Source organism: Phaenicophaeus curvirostris, unplaced genomic scaffold (genome assembly GCF_032191515.1).
Source record: "Phaenicophaeus curvirostris isolate KB17595 unplaced genomic scaffold, BPBGC_Pcur_1.0 scaffold_122, whole genome shotgun sequence".
Taxonomy (NCBI): Eukaryota; Metazoa; Chordata; class Aves; order Cuculiformes; family Cuculidae; genus Phaenicophaeus; species Phaenicophaeus curvirostris.
Window position 1 is genome coordinate 327,089 of NW_027206743.1, and position 18,474 is coordinate 345,562.

Genomic DNA, 18,474 nt, shown 5'->3' on the forward strand with positions numbered 1-18,474 from the left:
TGCATCGCACTAGGACCTCCTGTGTTGCACCAGAGCCCCTTGTGTATCACATTAGGACCTCGTGCATTGCACCAGAGCCCTCCAGCCCCTCCTATGTTGCACCAGGACCTCCTGCATTGCACCAGAGCCCCTCGTGCGTGGCCCCAGCGCCCCCCAGCCCCTCGTGCATCGCACCAGAGCCCCTCCAGCCCCTCCTATGTTGCACCAGAGGCCCTCATGTGTCACACTAGGACCTCGTGCATTGCACCAGAGCCCCTCCAGCACTTCCTATGTTGCACCAGGACCTCCTGTGTTGCACCAGAGCCCCTCGTGCGTGGCCCCAGCGCCCCCCAGCCCCTCGTGCATCGCACCAGAGCCCCTCCAGCCCCTCCCATGTTGCACCAGAGCCCCTTGTGTGTCACACTAGGACCTCATGCATCGCACCAGAGCCCCTCCAGCCCCTCCCATGTTGCACCAGAGGCCCTTGTGTGTCACACTAGGACCTCGTGCCTCGCACCAGAGCCCCTCCAGCCCCTCGTGCATCGCACCAGAGCCCCTCCAGCCCCTCCCATGTTGCACCAGAGGCCCTTGTGTGTCACACTAGGACCTCGTGCATTGCACCAGAGCCCCTCCAGCCCCTCCTATGTTGCACCAGAGGCCCTTGTGTGTCACACTAGGACCTCGTGCATTGCACCAGAGCCCCTCCAGCACTTCCTATGTTGCACCAGGACCTCCTGTGTTGCACCAGAGCCCCTCGTGCGTGGCCCCAGCGCCCCCCAGCCCCTCGTGCATCGCACCAGAGCCCCTCCAGCCCCTCCCATGTTGCACCAGAGGCCCTCGTGTGTCACACTAGGACCTCGTGCATTGCACCAGAGCCCCTCCAGCACTTCCTATGTTGCACCAGGACCTCCTGTGTTGCACCAGAGCCCCTCGTGCGTGGCCCCAGCACCCCCCAGCCCCTCGTGCATCGCACCAGAGCCCCTCCAGCCCCTTGTGCATCACACTAGGACCTCCTGTGTTGCACCAGAGCCCCTCGTGTGTCACACTAGGACCTCGTGCCTCGCACCAGAGCCCCTCCAGCCCCTCGTGCATCGCACCAGAGCCCCTCCAGCCCCTCCTATGTTGCACCAGAGGCCCTCGTGTGTCACACTAGGACCTCGTGCCTTGCACCAGAGCCCCTCCAGCCCCTCGTGCCTCGCACCAGGACCACCTCCACCGCCCCCCAGCCCCTCGTGCGCGGCACGCGGCGCTGACCTTGACGCCGCGGATGCGGAACTCGGCGAGCGCGCGGCGCATCTTGGCGGCGGCGGCCGTCTGGTCGGGCCCGTGCGCCACCACCTTGACGAGCAGCGAGTCGTAGTGCGGGGAGATGAGGGCGCCCTGGAACGCCGACGCCCCGTCCAGCCGGATGCCCATCCCCTCGCCGCTGCGGAACACCTGCCGGCACGCACCGCGGGCACCTCGAGGAGCCACAGGCGCCCACGGGCACCTGCAGCCACCCCAGGGCCACCTCGAGGCACCTACAGCCACCCCACAGCCACCTAGAGCCACCCCAGGGCCACCTAGAGGCACCTACAGCCACCCCAGGGCCACCTATAGGAACCTACAGCCACCCCAGAGCCACCTACAGCCACCCCAGGGCCACCTACAGCCACCCCAGGGCCACCTATAGGAACCTACAGCCACCCCAGAGCCACCTACAGCCACCCCAGGGCCACCTACAGCCACCCCAGGGCCACCTATAGGAACCTACAGCCACCCCAGAGGCACCTGCAGCCACCCCAGGGCCACCTCGAGGCACCTACAGCCACCCCAGGGCCACCTATAGGAACCTACAGCCACCCCACAGCCACCTACAGCCACCCCAGGGCCACCTATAGGAACCTACAGCCACCCCACAGCCACCTACAGCCACCCCAAGGCCACCTACAGGCACCTAGAGGCACCTAGAGCCACCCTGAGGGCACCTAGAGCCACCCTGAGGGCACCTATAGGCACCTACAGCCACCCCAGGGCCACCTAGAGGCACCTACAGCCACCCCAGAGGAACCTAAGGCCACCTATAGGAACCTACAGCCACCCCAGAGGCACCTACAGCCACCCCAGGGCCACCTAGAGGCACCTACAGCCACCCCAGAGCCACCTACAGCCACCCCAGAGCCACCTACAGGAACCTACAGCCACCCCAGAGCCACCTACAGGCACCTAGAGCCAACCCAGAGGCACCTAGAGGCACCTACAGCCACCCTGAGGGCACCTATAGGCACCTAGAGCCACCCCAGAGGCACCTACAGCCACCCCAGGGCCACCTAGAGGCACCTACAGCCACCCCAGAGCCACCTACAGCCACCCCAGGGCCACCTACAGGCACCTACAGGCACCTAGAGCCAACCCAGAGGCACCTAGAGGCACCTACAGCCACCCTGAGGGCACCTATAGGCACCTAGAGCCACCCCAGAGGCACCTACAGCCACCCCAGGGCCACCTCGAGGCACCTACAGCCACCCCAGGGCCACCTAGAGCCACCTAGAGCCACCCTAGAGGCACCTAGAGGCACCCTGAAGGCACCTATAGGCACCTATAGGCACCTAGAGCCAACCCAGAAGCACCTATAGGCACCTTATACTCACCCAGAGGCACCTACAGCCACCCCAGAGGCACCTAGAGGCGGCCTGAAGGCACCTATAGGCACCTAGAGGGACCTAGAGCCACCCCAGAGGCACCTAGAGGCACCTAGAGCCAACCTGAAGGCACCTATAGGCAACTATAGGCACCTAGAGGGACCTAGAGCCACCCTAGAGGCACCCTAGAGGCACCTAGAGGCACCCTGAAGGCACCTATAGGCACCTAGAGCCAACCCAGAAGCACCTATAGGCACCTTATATTCACCCAGAGGCACCTACAGCCACCCCAGAGGCACCTAGAGGCGCCCTGAAGGCACCTATAGGCACCTAGGGCCACCCTAGAGGCACCTATAGGCACCCCAGAGCCACCTGGAGGCACCTAGAGCCACCCCAGAGCCACCTGGAGGAACCTAGAGACACCCCATACCTACCTATAGGCACCTAGAGCCACCCCAGAGCCACCTAGAGCCACCCCAGAGCCACCCTGAAGGCACCTATAGGCACCTAGAGCCAACCCAGAGGCACCTAGAGGCACCTACAGCCACTCTATACCCACCTACAGGCACCTAGAGGCACCTAAAGACACCCTATACCCACCTTGAGGCACCTATAGGCACCTACAGGCACCTACAACCACCCCATAGCTACCTAGAGGCACCTAGAGACACCCCAGAGGCAACTAGAGCCACCCCATAACTACCTATAGGAACTCCAGAGCCACCTACAGGCACCTAGAGCCAACCCAGAGGCACCTAGAGGCACCTACAGCCACCCTGAGGGCCCCTATAGGCACCTAGAGCCAACCTGAAGGCACCTATAGGCAACTATAGGCACCTAGAGGGACCTAGAGCCACCCTAGAGGCACCCTAGAGGCACCTAGAGGCACCTAGAGCCAACCCAGAAGCACCTATAGGCACCTTATATTCACCCAGAGGCACCTACAGCCACCCCAGAGGCACCTAGAGGCACCCTGAAGGCACCTATAGGCACCTAGAGCCACCCCAGAGGCACCTAGAGCCACCCTGAAGGCACCTATAGGCACCTAGGGGCACCTAGAGCCACCCTAGAGGCACCTATAGGCACCTATAGGCACCTATAGGCACCCCAGAGCCACCTGGAGGCACCTAGAGCCACCCCAGAGCCACCTGGAGGAACCTAGAGACACCCCATACCTACCTATAGGCACCTAGAGCCACCCCAGAGCCACCTAGAGCCACCCCAGAGCCACCCTGAAGGCACCTATAGGCACCTAGAGCCAACCCAGAGGCACCTAGAGGCACCTACAGCCACTCTATACCCACCTACAGGCACCTAGATGCACCTAAAGACACCCTATACCCACCTTGAGGCACCTATAGGCACCTACAACCACCCGATAGCTACCTAGAGGCACCTAGAGACACCCCAGAGGCAACTAGAGCCACCCCATAACTACCTATAGGAACTCCAGAGGCACCTATAGGCACCTACAGACACCTAGAGACACCCTAAACCCACCTAGAGGCACCTATAGGCACCTATAGGCACCTACAGCCACCCCATACCCACCTGGAGGCACCTAGAGACACCCCATTGGAACCTAAGGCACCTATAGGCACCTATATCCCCCAAACGGGGGTCCCATGGGGATCCCTAACGGGGTCCCGAGGTGGAACCCCATGAGATCCCCTACGGGGGGTCCCAAAACAAGGTCTCAAGATCTCAAGCAGGATCTCAAGAGGTTCCTGAGGTGGAATTCATGGGATTCCCTAAGAGGGGGTCCCCTGGGGGTCCCATAGGGGTCCCTAAGGGGGTCCTGAGGTGGAACCCCATGGGATCCCCAAAGTGGGGTCCCCAAAACAACGTCTCAAGATCTCAAGCAGGATCTCAATAGGTTCCCGAGGTGGAACTCATGGGATTCCCAAAGTGGGGGGTCTCATGGGGGTCCCTAAGGGGGTCCTGAGGTGGAACCCCATGGGATCCCCAAAGTGGGGGTCCCAAAACAAGATCTCAAGACCTCAAGCAGGATCTCAAGAGGTTCCCGAGGTGGAACCCCCTGGTTTTCCCAAAGAGGGGGTTCCATTGGGGTCCCTAAGGGGGTCCTGAGGTGGAACCTCATGGGATCCCCAAAGTGGGGGGTCCCAAAACAAGATCTCAAGACCTCAAGCAGGATCTCAAGAGGTTCCCGAGGTGGAACTCATGGGATTCCCAAAGTGGGGTCCCCAAAATAAGAGCTCAAGACCTCAAGCAGGATCTCAAGAGGTTCCCGAGGTGGAACTCATGGGATTCCCAAAGTGGGGGGTCTCATGGGGGTCCCTAAGGGGGTCCCGAGGTGGAACCTCATGGGATCCCCAAAGTGGGGGTCCCAAAACAAGTTCTCAAGACCTCAAGCAGGATCTCAAGAGGTTCCCGAGGTGGAACCCCATGGGATCCCCAAAGTGGGGGGTCCCAAAACAAGATCTCAAGACCTCAAGCAGGATCTCAAGAGGTTCCCGAGGTGGAACCCCATGGGATCCCCAAAGTGGGGGTCCCAAAACAAGATCTCAAGACCTCAAGCAGGTTCTCCAGAGGTTCCCGAGGTGGAACTCATGGGATTCCCTAACGGGGGGATCTCAGGAAGGTCCCGAGGTGGCACCCCCGGGTTCCCCTGCAGCCGGGGGGTCCCCGAGGCGGGTTCGGGGGTCACCTCGATGCGGCCGGTGTCGGGCTGGAAGCCGCGCGCGGGGTCCTCGGTGGTGACGCGGCACTGGATGGCGCAGCCGTTGACGCGGATGCTCTCCTGCCGCAGCCCCAGCTCCCGCAGAGACTTCCCCGACGCCACCTGCAGCTGCGCCTGCACCAGGTCCACGCTGCACGGGGGACCCCGAGTTTTCAGGGGGACCCCGAGTTTTGAAGTGGAGGGGGGGGATTTGGGGGTTCAGAGCATCCCGCATCCCACCAGGGACCAGAACCGTCCCATAACCCCCAACCCAAAAGGGGTTTTGGGGAGACCCAGGAGGTTTTGGGGTGACCCAGGACTGATAGGGGTATCCCAGGGGTTTGGGGGACCCTGATTTTTGGGGGGGAACCCCGGTTTTTGGGGGAGAATTCAGGGATTTTGGGGTTCAGAGCATCCCGCATCCCACCAGGGACCAGAACCGTCCCGTAACCCCCAACCCAAAAGGGGTTTTGGGGAGACCCAGGAGGTTTTGGGGTGACCCAGGACTGATAGGGGGATCCCAGGGGTTTGGGGGACCCTGATTTCTGGGGGGGACCCCGGTTTTTGGGGGAGAATTCAGGGATTTTGGGGTTCAGAGCATCCCGCATCCCACCAGGGACCAGAACCATCCCGTAACCCCCAACCCAAAAGGGGTTTTGGGGAGACCCAGGGGTTGGGGGGTACCCCGAATTTTTTGGGGGGACCCTGGGAGTTTGGGGGACCCCGATTTTTGGGGGGGACCCCGATTTTTAGGGGAGAATCCAAGGTTTTTGAGGTTCAGAGCATCCTGCATCCCTCCAAAGAGCCCAAAGCATCCTCCAACCCCAGAGACCCAGGAGGGGGGGGGGGGGGGTGTTAGGGGTTTTGGGGGCCCCCCAAGATTTTGGGGGTCCCCTCAGAGGATTTTTGGGGTCCCCCCCGAGGGTTTTGGGGGTTCCCCAACTCACTCCGTGATCTCCTCGGTCACCGTGTGCTCCACCTGGAGCCGCGAGTTGACTTCGATGAAGTAGTAGTCGCCGCCTTGATCCACCAGGAACTCCACGGTCCCCGCGTTCTCGTAGCCCACCTGAGCCCCCCAAAACCTCAGCGAGGGGTCCCCAAAACTCCGAGGGGCACCCCAAAACCTCTAGGGACACCCCCAAACCCCTAGGAGCCCCCCCAAACCCATGGGGACCCCCCCCCAAAGCTCTTGCATCTCCCACCCAACTCCTCCAAGACCTGGATCTTCTCCAACCCCCGGGGACCCCCTAAATTTTGGGGTCCCCCCTAAATTTCGGGGTCCCCCTCCGATTCCCGATGCCCTCAAACACCTGGGTCCCCCCAAAACCCCTTGGGGCCCCCCAAAACCCCTGGGGTCCCCCCCCATTAACCCCTCATTGCCCCCAGATGGCATCAAAGCCTGGTTCTCGCTGCAAGCTCTGGGTCCTCCCAAACCTCTGGGTCCCCCCCAGATTTCGGGGTCCCCCCCAAATTTTGGGGTTCCCCTCCAATTCCCGATGCCCTCAAACTTCTGAGTCCCCCCCATTAACCCCTCGTTGCCCCCAGATGACATCAAAGCCTGGTTCTCGCTGCAAACTCCGGGTCCTCCTAGACCTCTAGGTTCCTCCTAAAGTTTTGGGGTGTCCCCCAACCCCAAAATTTCGGGGTCCCCCTCAAATTTGGGGGTGCAGGACCTGCTGGGCGAGGCGGACGGCGTCCTGGGCGAGGCGGGCGCGGAGGTCGGGGTGCAGGCGAGCGGCCGGGGCGATCTCCACCACCTTCTGGTGGCGACGCTGGATGGAGCAGTCGCGCTCGTAGAGGTGGACGACGTCCCCGTGTTGGTCCCCTGAGAGGGAAAAGGGGGTGAGGGCACCCCGAAAAGGGGACGAGCACCCCAAAAAATGGGATGGGGACCCCAAAAAATGGGATGGGGGCCCCAAAAAATGGGATGGGGGCCCCAAAAAGGGACCCAGACGCCTTCACGTCACCAAAAAGGGACCAAGAAATGGGACCCAAAGCTCAGGGCACCCCAAAAAGGGGCTGAGCACCCCAAAAAAGGGGCCCAAGCACCCCAAAAATGGGACGAGCACCCCAAAAAATGGGATGGGGACCTCAAAAAATGGGATGGGGGCCCCAAAAAATGGGATGGGGGCCCCAAAAAGGGACCCAGACACCTTCACGTCACCAAAAAGGGACCAAGAAATGGGACCCAGAGCTCAGGGCACCCCAAAAAGGGGCTGAGCACCCCAAAAAAGGGACCCAAGCACCCCAAAAATGGGATGAGCACCCCAAAAAATGGGATGGGGACCTCAAAAAGTGGGGTGGGGACCCCAAAAAGGGACCCAGACACCTTCACGACACCAGAAAGGGACCCAGGGACCCAGAAATGGGACCCAAAGCTCAGGGCACCCCAAAATGAGACCCAAGCACCCCAAAAAAGGGACCCAAGCACCCCAAAAATGGGATGAGCACCCCAAAAAGACCCTGGGACCCCCTTAAATTCCCCCAAACATCCCCAAATCCCCCTCCAAAGACCCAGGGACCCCCAAAAAGCCCCCCAGGACCCCCCAAAATCCCCCTCCAAAGACCCAGGAACCCCCCAAAAGCCCCCCAGGACCCCCAAAATCCCTCTCCAAAGACCCAGGGATCCCCCAAAAGCCCCCAGGACCCCCCAAATCCCCCTCCAAAGACCCAGGGACCCCCCAAAAGCCCCCCAGGACCCCCCAAATCCCTCTCCAAAGACCCAGGGCCCCCCCAAAAGACCCAGGGCCCCCCCAAAATCCCGTACCCAGGATCTGGACCTCGATGTGTCGGGGCCGCTCGATGAACTTCTCAACGAAGAGGTCCCCGTTGCCGAAGGCGGCCAAGGCCTCCGAGGAGGCGCGCGAGAAACTCTCCTCCAGCTCCTGCCCCCCAGGACACCCCAAAAAAATGAGGGGACCCCCCAAAAATACCGGGGTCCCCCCCAAATCCCTCTCCAAGGCTTCCAAGGAGGAGCTTGAGAAGCTCTTCAGCTCCTGGGATGGGGAACCCAAGGGTGCCCCCCAACATCTGGGGCTCCCCGATATCTGGGACCCCCCCTCAAAGATTGGGGGACCCCTCAAATGTCTAAGGGGCCCCTCAAATCAAATTCGGGCCCCCAAAAATGCTGGGGACCCCCAAAAATCCCTCTCCAAGGCTTCCAAGGAGGAGCTTGAGGAGTTCTCCTCCAGCTCCTGGGATGGGGAACCCATGGGTGCCCCCCAACATCTGGGGCTCCCCAAACATCTGGGACCCCCCTCAAAGATCGGGGGACCCCCTCAAATGTCTAAGAGGCCCCTCAAATCAAATGGGGACCCCCAAAAATGCTGGGGAACCCCAAAAATCCCTCCCCAAGGCTTCCAAGGAGGAGCTTGAGAAGCTCTTCAGCTCCTACAATGGGGACCCCATGGGTGCCCCCCAACATCTGGGGCTCCCCAAACATCTGGGACCCCCCCTCAAACATTGGGGGACCCCAAACCCACTGGGGGGACCCCTCAAATCACTAGGGGGGGTGTCCAATGGATTTGGGGGGGGTCCTATGGAAGTGGGGGGGGACCCAATGGAGTTGGGGGGGGGGTCCTATGGAATTAAGGGGGTCCCATGGAATTGGGGGGGGTCCCATGGAATTGGAAGGGTTCCTATGGGATTGCGGGGTGTCCTATAGGATTGGGGGGTATCCTATGGAATTAGGGGGGGATCCTATAGAATTAGGGGGTCGATCCTATGGGATTGGGGGGCGTCCTATGGAATTGGGGGGTGTCTTATAGGATTGGGGGGTGTCCTATGGAATTAGGGGGGGATCTTATAGGATTGGGGGGTGTCCTATGGAATTAGGGGGGGGATCTTATGGAACTGGGGGGGGATCCTATGGAATTGGGGGGGTCCTATGGAATTGGGGGGTGTCCTATGGAATTAGGGGGGTGATCCTATGGAATTGGAAGGGTTCCTATGGGATTGGGGGGTGTCCTATGGAATTGGGGGTGTCCCATGGAATTGAGGGGGGTCTTATGGAATTAGGGGGGGGATCTTATGGAACTGGGGGGGGGATCCTATGGAATTGGGGGGTCCTATGGAATTGGGGGGTGTCCTATGGAATTAGGGGGGTGATCCTATGGAATTGGAAAGGTTCCTATGGAATTGGAAGGGTTCCTATGGGATTGGGGGGTGTCCTATGGTATTGAGGGGGGTCTTATGGAATTGGGGGGGGTCCTATGGAATTAGGGGTGGGATCCTATGGAATTGGGAGGGTTCCAATGGGATTGGGGGGGTCCTATGGAATTAGGGGGGGATCCTATGGAATTGGGGGGTGTCCTATGGAATTAAAAGGGGGGGTCCAATGGGTTGGGGGGGTTCTGTGGAATTAGAGGGGGTGTCCTATGGAATTGGGGGTGTCCTATGGAACTTGGGGGGGGGGTGTCCCATGGGTTTGGGGGGGTTCCTATGGATTTGGGGGGGGTTCCTATGGATTTGGGGGGGGTCCTACAGAATTTGGGGGGTCCCTATGGAATTTGGGGGGGAGGGGGGGTACCTGGGGGGCCCTGACGACCCTCATGCCGCGTCCCCCCCCCTCCGTGAGCGGCTTTGAGGATGACGGGGAACCCGACGCGGGCCGCGAAGTCCTGCGCCTCGGCCACCACCGACACCGGAGACGGCGTCCCCGGCACCACCGGCACCCCTGGGGGGGGCACGCACCGTCACCCCCCCGCACCCCAAAACCCAGCCCCCCAAAACCCAAAAAACCCCAAAAAAACAGACCCAGGGAGCCCCAAAAGCCCCAAAAATAGACCCAGAGACCCCCAAAAAACCCCAAAAAACAGACCCAGGGACCCCTCCCCGGCACCCCTGGGGGGGGGCAGGCACCGTCACCCCCCCGCACCCCAAAATCCAGGACCCCAAAACCCAAAAAAAACAGACTCGGGGCTCCAAAAAGCCCCAAAAATAGACCCAGGAACCCCCAGACCCCCCAAATAACCCCATAGCCCCCCCAAATAACCCCATAGCCCCCCGAAATGACACCCTAACCCCCCATAGCCCCCCCAAATAACCCCATAGCCCCCCCAAAGGACACCCTAACCCCCCATAGCCCCCCCAAATAACCCCATAGCCCCCCTAAATAACCCCATAGCCCGCCAAATAACCCCATAGCCCCCCAAAAATAACCCCGTAGCCCCCCCAAATAACCCCATGACCCCCCAAATGTCACCCTAACCCCCTATAGCCCCCCCAATAACCCCATAGCCCCCCCAAATGACCCCATAGCCCCCCCAAATGACCCCATAGCCCCACCATAGCCCCCAAAAATAACCCCGTAGCCCCCCAAATAACCCCATAACCCCCCCAATAACCCCATAGCCCCCTATAGCCCCCCCAAATAACCCCATAGCCCCCCCAATAACCCCATAGCCCCCTATAGCCCCCCCAAATAACCCCATAGCCCCCCCAATAACCCCATAGCCCCCTATAGCCCTCCCAAATAACCCCATAGCCCCCCCAAATAACCCCATAGCCCCCTATAGCCCCCCCAAATAACCCCATAGCCCCCCCAAATAACCCCGTAGCCCCCTATAGCCCCCCCAAATAACCCCATAGCCCCCCCAAATAACCCCATAGCCCCCTATAGTCCCCCTAAATAACCCCATAGCCCCCCCAAATAACCCCATAGCCCCCCCAAATAACCCCATAGCCCCCTATAGTCCCCCCAAATAACCCCATAGTCCCCCCAAATAACCCCACAGCCCCCCGAAATAACCCCATAGCCCCCTATAGCCCCCCCAAATAACCCCATAGCCCCCCCAAATAACCCCATAGCCCCCCACAGCCCCCCCAAATGACCCCATAGCCCCCCCTAGCCCCCCCCAATAACCCCGTAGCCCCCCCCGCCCCCCCTAACCGGCAGCCAGGGCGATGCCGCGCGCCTCCACTTTGTCCCCCATCTTGCGGACGACGTCGGGGGGGGGCCCCACGAAGCGCACCCCCGCGTCCAGGCAGGCCTGCGCGAAGTCCGCTCGCTCCGACAGGAACCCGTAGCCGGGGTGGATGGCGTCCACCTCATTTTCCTGGGGGGGGGGGGGGGACACAGACATGGGGGTCATGAAGCGGGGAGGGGGGACACGGCACCCCAAAACCCCCCCCTGAGCTCCATAAAGGGGATCGAGGGGGGCATCAGACCCCAATAAGGGAATACGGGACATCTAGACCCCCCCAATAAAGGAGCTAGGGGGGCACGGGAGCCCCAGACCCCCTGATAAAGGAGCCAGGGGACCCCCAGACCCCCCCAAATGGGACCCGGGGGGGGCATGGGACCCCCAGAACCCCAATAAAGGAGATAGGGGACCCCAAGACCCCTCCAAATGGGACCCAGGGGGGGCACGGGACCCCCAGAACCCCAAATAAAGGAGCTAGGGGACCCCCAGACCCCCCAATACAGGAGATAGGGGACCCCCAGACCCCCCCAAGCAAGACCTGGGGGGCATGGGACCCCCATATTCCCCAATAGAGGAGATAGAAGACACCCAGACCCCCAAATAGAGGAGATAGGGGACCCCCAGACCCCCCCAATAAAGGAGCTGGGGGACCCCCAGACCCCCCCAGCCCCCCCTATAGGGGACCCAACTGCGTCCCCCGCCCCAAATATCCCCCCCTAGGGGACTCAGATGTCTCCATCTCCCCCCTAGGTGTCCCAGGTGCCCCCAGGTGTGCCCTCAGGTGCGCCAGGTGTCCCCAGGCCCCCCCATAGGGGACCCAGATGTCCCCCTAGGTGCCCCAGGTGTGTCCAGCTGTCCTTCCAGGTGCCCCAGGTGCCCCCACGCCCCCCCATAGGGGACCCAGCTGTCCCCATAGGTGCCCCAGGTGCCTCCAGGTGTGCCCCCAGGTGTGCCAGGTGTCCCCAGGCCCCCCCATAGGGGACCCAGCTGTCCCCAAGCCCCTCCATAGGGGCCCCAGCTGTCCCCATAGGTGCCCCAGGTGCGCCCCCAGGTGCCCCCAGGTGCCCCCAGGTGTGCCCAGGCCCCCTCATAGGGGACCCAGGTGCCCCCAGGCCCCCCCATAGGGGCCCCAGCTGTCCCCATAGGTGCCCCAGGAGTGCCCAGGTGTGCCAGGTGTCCCCAGGCCCCCCCATAGGGGACCCAGATGTCCCCAGGTATGTCCAGCTGTCCCCCCAGGTGTCCCCAGGCCCCCCCATAGGGGCCCCAGCTGTCCCCATAGGTGCCCCAGGTGTGCCCCCAGGTGTGCCAGGTGTCCCCAGGCCCCCCCATAGGGGCCCCAGCTGTCCCCATAGGTGCCCAGGTGCGCCCAGGTGTGCCCCCAGGTGTGCCAGGTGTCCCCAGGCCCCCCATAGGGGACCCAGCTGTCCCCAAGCCCCTCCATAGGGGCCCCAGCTGTCCCCATAGGTGCCCCAGGTGCGCCCCCAGGTGCCCCCAGGTGCCCCCAGGTGTGCCCAGGCCCCCTCATAGGGGACCCAGCTGTCCCCAGGCCCCCCCATAGGGGCCCCAGCTGTCCCCATAGGTGCCCCAGGAGTGCCCAGGTGTGCCCCCAGGTGTGCCAGGTGTCCCCAGGCCCCCCCATAGGGGACCCAGATGTCCCCAGGTATGTCCAGCTGTCCCCCCAGGTGCCCCCAGGCCCCCCCATAGGGGACCCAGCTGTCCTCATAGGTGCCCAGGTGTGCCCAGGTGTGCCCCCAGGTGCCCCCAGGTGTGCCCAGGCCCCCTCATAGGGGACCCAGCTGTCCCCAGGCCCCCCCATCGGGGACCCAGCTGTCCCCATAGGTGCCCCAGGTGCGCCCCCAGGTGTGCCCAGGTGCGCCCAGGTGTGCCCCCAGGTGTGCCAGGTGTCCCCAGGCCCCCCCATAGGGGCCCCAGCTGTCCCCATAGGTGCCCCAGGTGTGCCCCCAGGTGTGCCAGGTGTCCCCAGGCCCCCCCATAGGGGCCCCAGCTGTCCCCATAGGTGCCCAGGTGCGCCCAGGTGTGCCCCCAGGTGTGCCAGGTGTCCCCAGGCCCCCCCATAGGGGAGCCAGCTGTCCCCATAGGTGCCCCAGGTGCCTCCAGGTGTGCCCCCAGGTGTGCCAGGTGTCCCCAGGCCCCCCCATAGGGGACCCAGCTGTCCCCAAGCCCCCCCATAGCGGCCCCAGCTGTCCCCATAGGTGCCCCAGGTGCGCCCCCAGGTGCCCCCAGGTGCCCCCAGGTGTGCCCAGGCCCCCTCATAGGGGACCCAGGTGCCCCCAGGCCCCCCCATAGGGGCCCCAGCTGTCCCCATAGGTGCCCCAGGAGTGCCCAGGTGTGCCCCCAGGTGTGCCAGGTGTCCCCAGGCCCCCCCATAGGGGACCCAGATGTCCCCAGGTATGTCCAGCTGTCCCCCCAGGTGTCCCCAGGCCCCCCCATAGGGGCCCCAGCTGTCCCCATAGGTGCCCCAGGTGTGCCCCCAGGTGTGCCAGGTGTCCCCAGGCCCCCCCATAGGGGCCCCAGCTGTCCCCATAGGTGCCCCAGGTGTGCCCCCAGGTGTGCCAGGTGTCCCCAGGCCCCCCATAGGGGACCCAGCTGTCCCCAGGCCCCCCCATAGGGGCCCCAGCTGTCCCCATAGGTGCCCCAGGTGTGCCCAGGTGCGCCCCCAGGTGCGCCCCCAGGTGCGCCCCCAGGTGTGCCCAGGTGTGCCCAGGTGTGCCCCCAGGCGCCCCCGTACCTGTGCGACGCGGATGATGTCGGGGATGTGCAGGTAGGCCTGGACGGGGGGCAGCCCCCGCCCCACCAGGTAGGCCTCGTCCGCCTTCTGCCGGTGCATCTGCCCCGTGTCCTGCTCCGAGTAGACGGCGACCGTGCGGATGCCCAGCTCCGTGCACGCCCGGAACACGCGGATGGCGATCTCACCTGGGGACACGGCCACACCTCAGCGACACCGGGACACCCCAGCCCATGGGGACACCTGGGGACACCCCATCCCATAGGGACATGGGGACACAGGGACACCCAGGGACATGGGGACACCCAGGGACACCCCATCCCATGGGGACACGGGGACACCTCAGGGACACGGGGACACCTGGGGACGCCCCAGCCCATGGGGACACCCCAGCCCATGGGGACACCTGGGGACACCCCATCCCACAGGGACATGGGGACACAGGGACACCCCATCCCATAGGGACATGGGGACACCCCATCCCATAGGGACACCCGGGGACACTCCATCCCATAGGGACACCCGGGGACACCCCATCCCATGGGGACACCAGGGGACACCCCATCCCATGGGGACATGGGGACACCCCATCCCGTAGGGACACGTCAGGGACACCCCATCCCATAGGGACATGGGGACACCCGGGGACATGGGGACACAGGGACACCCAGGGACAGGGGGACACCTCAGGACACCCCATGTCAGAGGGACATGGGGACATCCAGGGACAGGGGGACATCCCATCCCATAGGGACATGGGGACATCCAGGGACATGGGGACACCCGGGGACAGGGGGACATTCAGGGACAGGGGGACACCTGGGGACAGGGGGACACCTTGGGTTGGAAGGGGACATGGGGACATGGGGGGGACAATGGGAACATGGGGGGACATGGGGACAACCTGGCTTGGAGGGGGACATGGGGGGGGCTATGGGGACAACCAGGAATATGGGGGGGGGGGTGAGGAACCCAGAGGGGACCCAGAGGGGACCCTGGGGGGACCCTGGGGGTGGGGACAAGGGGACCCGGGGGGGGGGTGACAAGGGGACCCGGGGGGGGGAGGGGACACTCACCCCTGTTGGCCACCAGGACCTTGCGGATGGGCCGGTAGCTGACGGGGCGCCGGGGCCCGGGGGGGCCTCGCAGCAACCGCCCCCCCAGCAGAACCCGGGACCCCCGGGGCACCCACAGCTGGAACATCTGCGGGAGGAGGGGGGGGCACAACCCTATAGCAGCCAGCAGAGAATCCACCAACCACCCCCCCCCCCGCACAACCCTATAGGAGTCAGCGGAGAATCCACCAACACATCCCCCCCCCCCCGCCTTGCACAACCCTATAGCAGCCAGCGGAGAATCCACCAACCACCCCCCCCCCCGCACAACCCTATAGCAGCCAGCGGAGAGTCCACCAACCCCCCTTGCACAACCCTATAGGAGCCAGCGGAGAATCCCCCCCCCCGCACAACCCTATAGGAGCCAGCGGAGAATCCACCAACCCGCCTTGCACAACCCTATAGGAGCCAGCGGAGAATCCACCAACCCGCCTTGCACAACCCTATAGGAGCCAGCGGAGAATCCCCTCCTTGCACAACCCTATAGGAGCCAGCGGAGAATCCCCTCCTTGCACAACCCTATAGGAGCCAGCGGAGAATCCCCCCTCCCCGGTGCCCTTTGCCCCCCCTCCCCCCTCTTGCCCTTTCCCCCAGTGACCCCTGACCCCCTCTCCCCCTCACCCCCCTTGCACGAGCCCCTCTTGCACTAGCACCTTCGCACGAGCCCCTCTCGCACGAGCAGCCCTCGCACGAGCAGCCCTCGCACGAGTACCTTTGCACGAGCCCCTCTCGCACAAGTACCTTTGCACGAGCCCCTCTCGCACGAGCAGCCCTCGCACGAGCCCCTCTTGCACAAGCACCTTTGCACAAGCCCCTGTCACACAAGCCCCCCTTGCATGAGCCCCTCTCGCACGAGCAGCCCTTGCATGAGCCCCTCTTGCACTAGCACCTTTGCACAAGCCCCTGTCACACGAGCCCCTCTCGCACGAGCAGCCCTTGCATGAGCTGCTCTTGCACTAACACCTTTGCACAAGCCCCTCTTGCATGAGCTCCTCTCACACAAGCAGCCTTTCCACGAGCCCCTCTTGCACAAGTACCTTTGCCTGAGCACCTCTCACACGAGCAGCCCTTGCACGAGCCCCTCTCACACAATAACCTTTGCATGAGCCCCTCTTGCACAAGCAGCCCTTGCACAAGGAGCCTTTGCACAAGCTCCTCTTGCATGAGAACCTTTGCACAAGGAGCCCTTGCACAAGCCCCTCTTGCACGAGTAGCTTTGCCTGAGCGCCTCTGACATGAGCCCCTCTCGCACGAGCCCCCCTCACACGAGCAGCCCTTACACAAGTCCCTCCTGCACCAGCCCCTCTTGCACGAGTAACTTTGCACAAGCCCCTCTCGCACGAGCAGCCCTTGCACGAGCCCCTCTCGCACGAGCAGCCCTTGCACAAGCAGCCCTCGCACGAGCCCCTCTTGCACGAGTACCTTTGCACGAGCAGCCCTTGCACGAGCCCCTGTGGCACGAGCCCCTGTGGCACGAGCCCCCCTGGCCCTGACCCGCTGCGGCCGGGCCTCGCACGCCCTCGCACGCCCTCGCACGCCGGCCCCGGTGAATCATTCACCCGGGGGGGGGGGGTGTCGCTCAAAGTCCAGGTGACCCCACACGGCCCCTATGGATCCATACTGGGAGCACTGGGCTGGACTGGGGGGTGATCTATAGGGGGTCCCAGGCCCTATAGGAGACCCCAACCCCTATACGGGTTAATGGGGGGGGTGTTGATCCCTATGGGGGGGGTAAAGTCTATAGGGGGTTGGTCTATAGGGGGTCCCAGGCCCTATAGGAGACCCCAACCCCTATAGGAGTTAATGGGGGGGGGGGTTGACCCCTATAGAGGGGGTAAAGTCTATAGGGGGTTGGTCTATAGAGGGTCCCAGGCCCTATAGGAGACCCCAAGCCCTATAGGGGTTAATGAGAGGGGGGGGTTGACCCCTATAAAGGGGGGTAAAGTCTATAGGGGGTTGGTCTATAGGGGGTCCCAGGCCCTATAGGGGCTGATAGGGGGGATTTGGCCACTACAGGGGGGGCAAAGTCTATAGGGGGTTGGTCTATAGGGGGTCCCAGGCCCTATAGGAGACCCCAACCCCTATAGGAGTTAATGGGGGGGGGGGTTGACCCCTATAGAGGGGGTAAAGTCTATAGGGGGTTGGTCTATAGGGGGTCCCGGGCCCTATAGGAGACCCCAACCCCTATACGGGTTAATGGGGGGGGTGTTGATCCCTATGGGGGGGGTAAAGTCTATAGGGGGTTGGTCTATAGGGGGTCCCAGGCCCTATAGGGGCTGATAGGGGGGATTTGGCCACTACAGGGGGGAAAAGTCTATAGGGGGTTGGTCTATAGGGGGTCCCGGGCCCTATAGGAGACCCCAAGCCCTATAGGAGTTGATGGAAGGGAGGTTGACCCCTATAGAGGGGGTAAAGTCTATAGGGGGTTGGTCTATAGGGGGTCCCAGGCCCTATAGGAGACGTCAACCCCTATACGGGTTAATGGGGGGGGTGTTGATCCCTATGGGGGGGGTAAAGTCTATAGGGGGTTGGTCTATAGGGGGTCCCAGGCCCTATAGGGGCTGATAGGGGGGATTTGGCCACTACAGGGGGGGCAAAGTCTATAGGGGGTCGGTCTATAGGGGGTCCCGGGCCCTATAGGAGACCCCAAGCCCCATAGGAGTTAATGGGGGGGGGGTTGACCCCTATAAAGGGGGGTAAAGTCTATAGGGGGTTGGTCTATAGGGGGTCCCAGGCCCTATAGGGGCTGATAGGGGGGATTTGGCCACTACAGGGGGGGCAAAGTCTATAGGGGGTTGGTCTATAGGGGGTCCCAGGCCCTATAGGAGACCCCAACACCTATAGGAGTTAATGGAAGGGGGGTTGACCCCTATAAAGGGGGGTAAAGTCTATAGGGGATTGGTCTATAGGGGGTCCCGGGCCCTATAGGAGACCCCAAGCCCTATAGGAGTTAATGGGGGGGGGGGTTGACCCCTATAAAGGGGGGTAAAGTCTATAGAAGGTTGGTTTATAGGGGGTCACGGGCCCTATAGGAGACCCCAAGCCCTACAGGGGTTAATGGGGGGGAGTTTGACCCCTATAGAAGGGGTAAAGTCTATAGCGGGTTGGTCTATAGGGGGTCCCAGGCCCTATAGGGGCTGATAGGGGGATTTGGTCACTATAGAGGGGGCAAAGTCTATAGGGGGTTGGTCTATAGAGGGTCCCGGGTCCTATAGGGGCTGATAGGAGGGATTTGGCCACTACAGGGGGGGCAAAGTCTATAGGGGGTTGGTCTATAGGGGGTCCCGGGCCCTATAGGGGCTGATAGAGGGGACTTGGCCCCTATAGGGGGGCCCAAGCCTGTAGGGGGCAGCTCTATAAGGGGTCCCAGCCCCTACAGAGATCCCAAAGTTATTGGGGGGGGGGGTAA

General features: G+C 62.8%; 1 protein-coding gene across 1 annotated transcript in view; it reads right to left on the bottom strand.

The window, feature by feature from the left end:
• Positions 1–15,860, bottom strand: part of LOC138734630 (pyruvate carboxylase, mitochondrial-like) — a 31,267-nt gene extending 15,407 nt beyond the window's left edge. Inside the window, 11 exon segments of the mRNA XM_069882386.1 lie at positions 1,234–1,416; positions 5,269–5,431; positions 6,228–6,346; positions 6,954–7,105; positions 8,048–8,165; positions 9,809–9,847; positions 9,849–9,955; positions 11,171–11,336; positions 13,954–14,138; positions 15,027–15,153; positions 15,807–15,860. Of these exon segments, the coding sequence (XP_069738487.1) occupies positions 1,234–1,416; positions 5,269–5,431; positions 6,228–6,346; positions 6,954–7,105; positions 8,048–8,165; positions 9,809–9,847; positions 9,849–9,955; positions 11,171–11,336; positions 13,954–14,138; positions 15,027–15,153 (1,359 nt within the window). The 5' untranslated portion in view covers positions 15,807–15,860.
• Positions 15,861–18,474: the final 2,614 nt, after the last annotated feature.